Consider the following 1,511-nt stretch of genomic DNA (forward strand, 5'->3'; position numbering starts at 1 on the left):
TCGGGTGTGGTGATACCGAAGAATATCTTGATTGTTTTTTAATGGTTGCATTTGGTCTTTTAGTATTTAGTAAGCTTTATTTCATTTACACCGATCGACATCATCTCAGTTATATTCTGAATTCAGCGTTCGAAGACTGGGAGCTTATTAGAGATGAAAATGAAATAAGACAAATGATAGATTGTTCCCAGACTTCCAATAAAACGGCAACTATTTTTTATTGTTCTGGAATGGCATCATTAGTATCATATGTTGCAAAAACGACTATTTTTGATGAACCAAGCGTGAAAATCATTTCAGATTCATTGAATAATACTGTTTATCGATACGGACATAAATTCATACTTCCTGGAAGTTGTATGTTCAACAATATCAATCAATATTTATATTACGTTATTTTCGCCAACCAATGTGGACAGATGGTTATTACATGTTTTACAAATTTAGGTACTGATACAATGTTCGCAGCAATTACAGGTCACATTTATATACAATTTGATATTTTAATGGAACGTATGAAAAAGTTTGGTAAAAATCAAGATGATGTAAACGTGAATTCTCAAGAATTGAGAAGAATTGTTCAAAGACATCAAAGTTTGATTTTGTCAGCAGAAACTTTGGAAAAAGTTTATAATAAAGTTATATTCGTTCAAATGTTTACCACTGTATCAGTGCTCAGCGTTGGAGGTTAGTACACAAAAATAAAAGCAACTACTCTAGCGAATTCGTTTATAATCGAATAGTTATTAAAACTTACGCAGAATATTTGAATATACATAAAAAAGGCTTTTAGGTATGTTTTTAAAACTACACTCAAATTAGTTAAAAGTAGATTAGAGTCAAGGCTCCAAATATTGACCAGCTTCGATAAAATGAACATAAAGACGTTGTTTTTAAATTTATTTAAAGAGTTTTTGAGCTGAAACGAGTGTTATACTTTTTTTATAAATTTAACTTACAAGCTATAATACTTTTGTTTATAAAATGCATAATAGTAAACGTAATAATAAGCGTAATTGTAATAATTAACGTTACAGCCGATTAATCTGAGTATTTTGACCATTATGCAGTAAATATTGACCGTCTGTTCCAAATACTGACCAGTCGTATTATGCTTACTAGACTTTTAAATATCTTTTATTTTTCATCTCTAATAGTTTCAACATTAGGTAATCTATTTACTGACATGTTTATATTTTCATTATTGTTTTTAGTCGTATACTTATACTAGGTACATTCGATAATTTACAACACCAATTGTTGACCAGAGTATTATTTCAATTATAAACATGGCTTTTCCAGCAAACATTATTGATAATTATAATTAATCTTTAGTATTAAATTGTTTTTACAAACATTTATTTATTGATTATAAAGTATTTAATTTTATATAAATTGATCATAAATGTACCTACTAAACACGGCGAGGTGGAGTTCTAATGACTAATTTCCACAATTTTCTGATATTTATACATGAAGTTATTTTTTTTTATCTACAGATTCGGTAGAAT

The 1,511-nt window shown here is 28.2% G+C and overlaps 1 protein-coding gene across 1 annotated transcript; it reads left to right on the forward strand.

Moving 5' to 3' along the window:
- Positions 1 to 230: 230 nt before the first annotated feature.
- Positions 231 to 692, forward strand: LOC123272178. Its single transcript, XM_044738878.1, has one exon. It carries the CDS (start codon positions 231 to 233, stop codon positions 690 to 692), a length of 462 nt encoding a protein of 153 aa, XP_044594813.1.
- Positions 693 to 1,511: the final 819 nt, after the last annotated feature.

The sequence above is a fragment of the Cotesia glomerata genome, linkage group LG9, assembly GCF_020080835.1.
Source record: "Cotesia glomerata isolate CgM1 linkage group LG9, MPM_Cglom_v2.3, whole genome shotgun sequence".
NCBI classification, from domain to species: Eukaryota; Metazoa; Arthropoda; class Insecta; order Hymenoptera; family Braconidae; genus Cotesia; species Cotesia glomerata.

What these genes read in the sequence shown, in the direction of transcription:
- LOC123272178 (XM_044738878.1), top strand. Translation starts at nt 231, where the DNA reads ATGGCATCATTAGTATCATATGTTGCAAAAACGACTATTTTTGATGAA.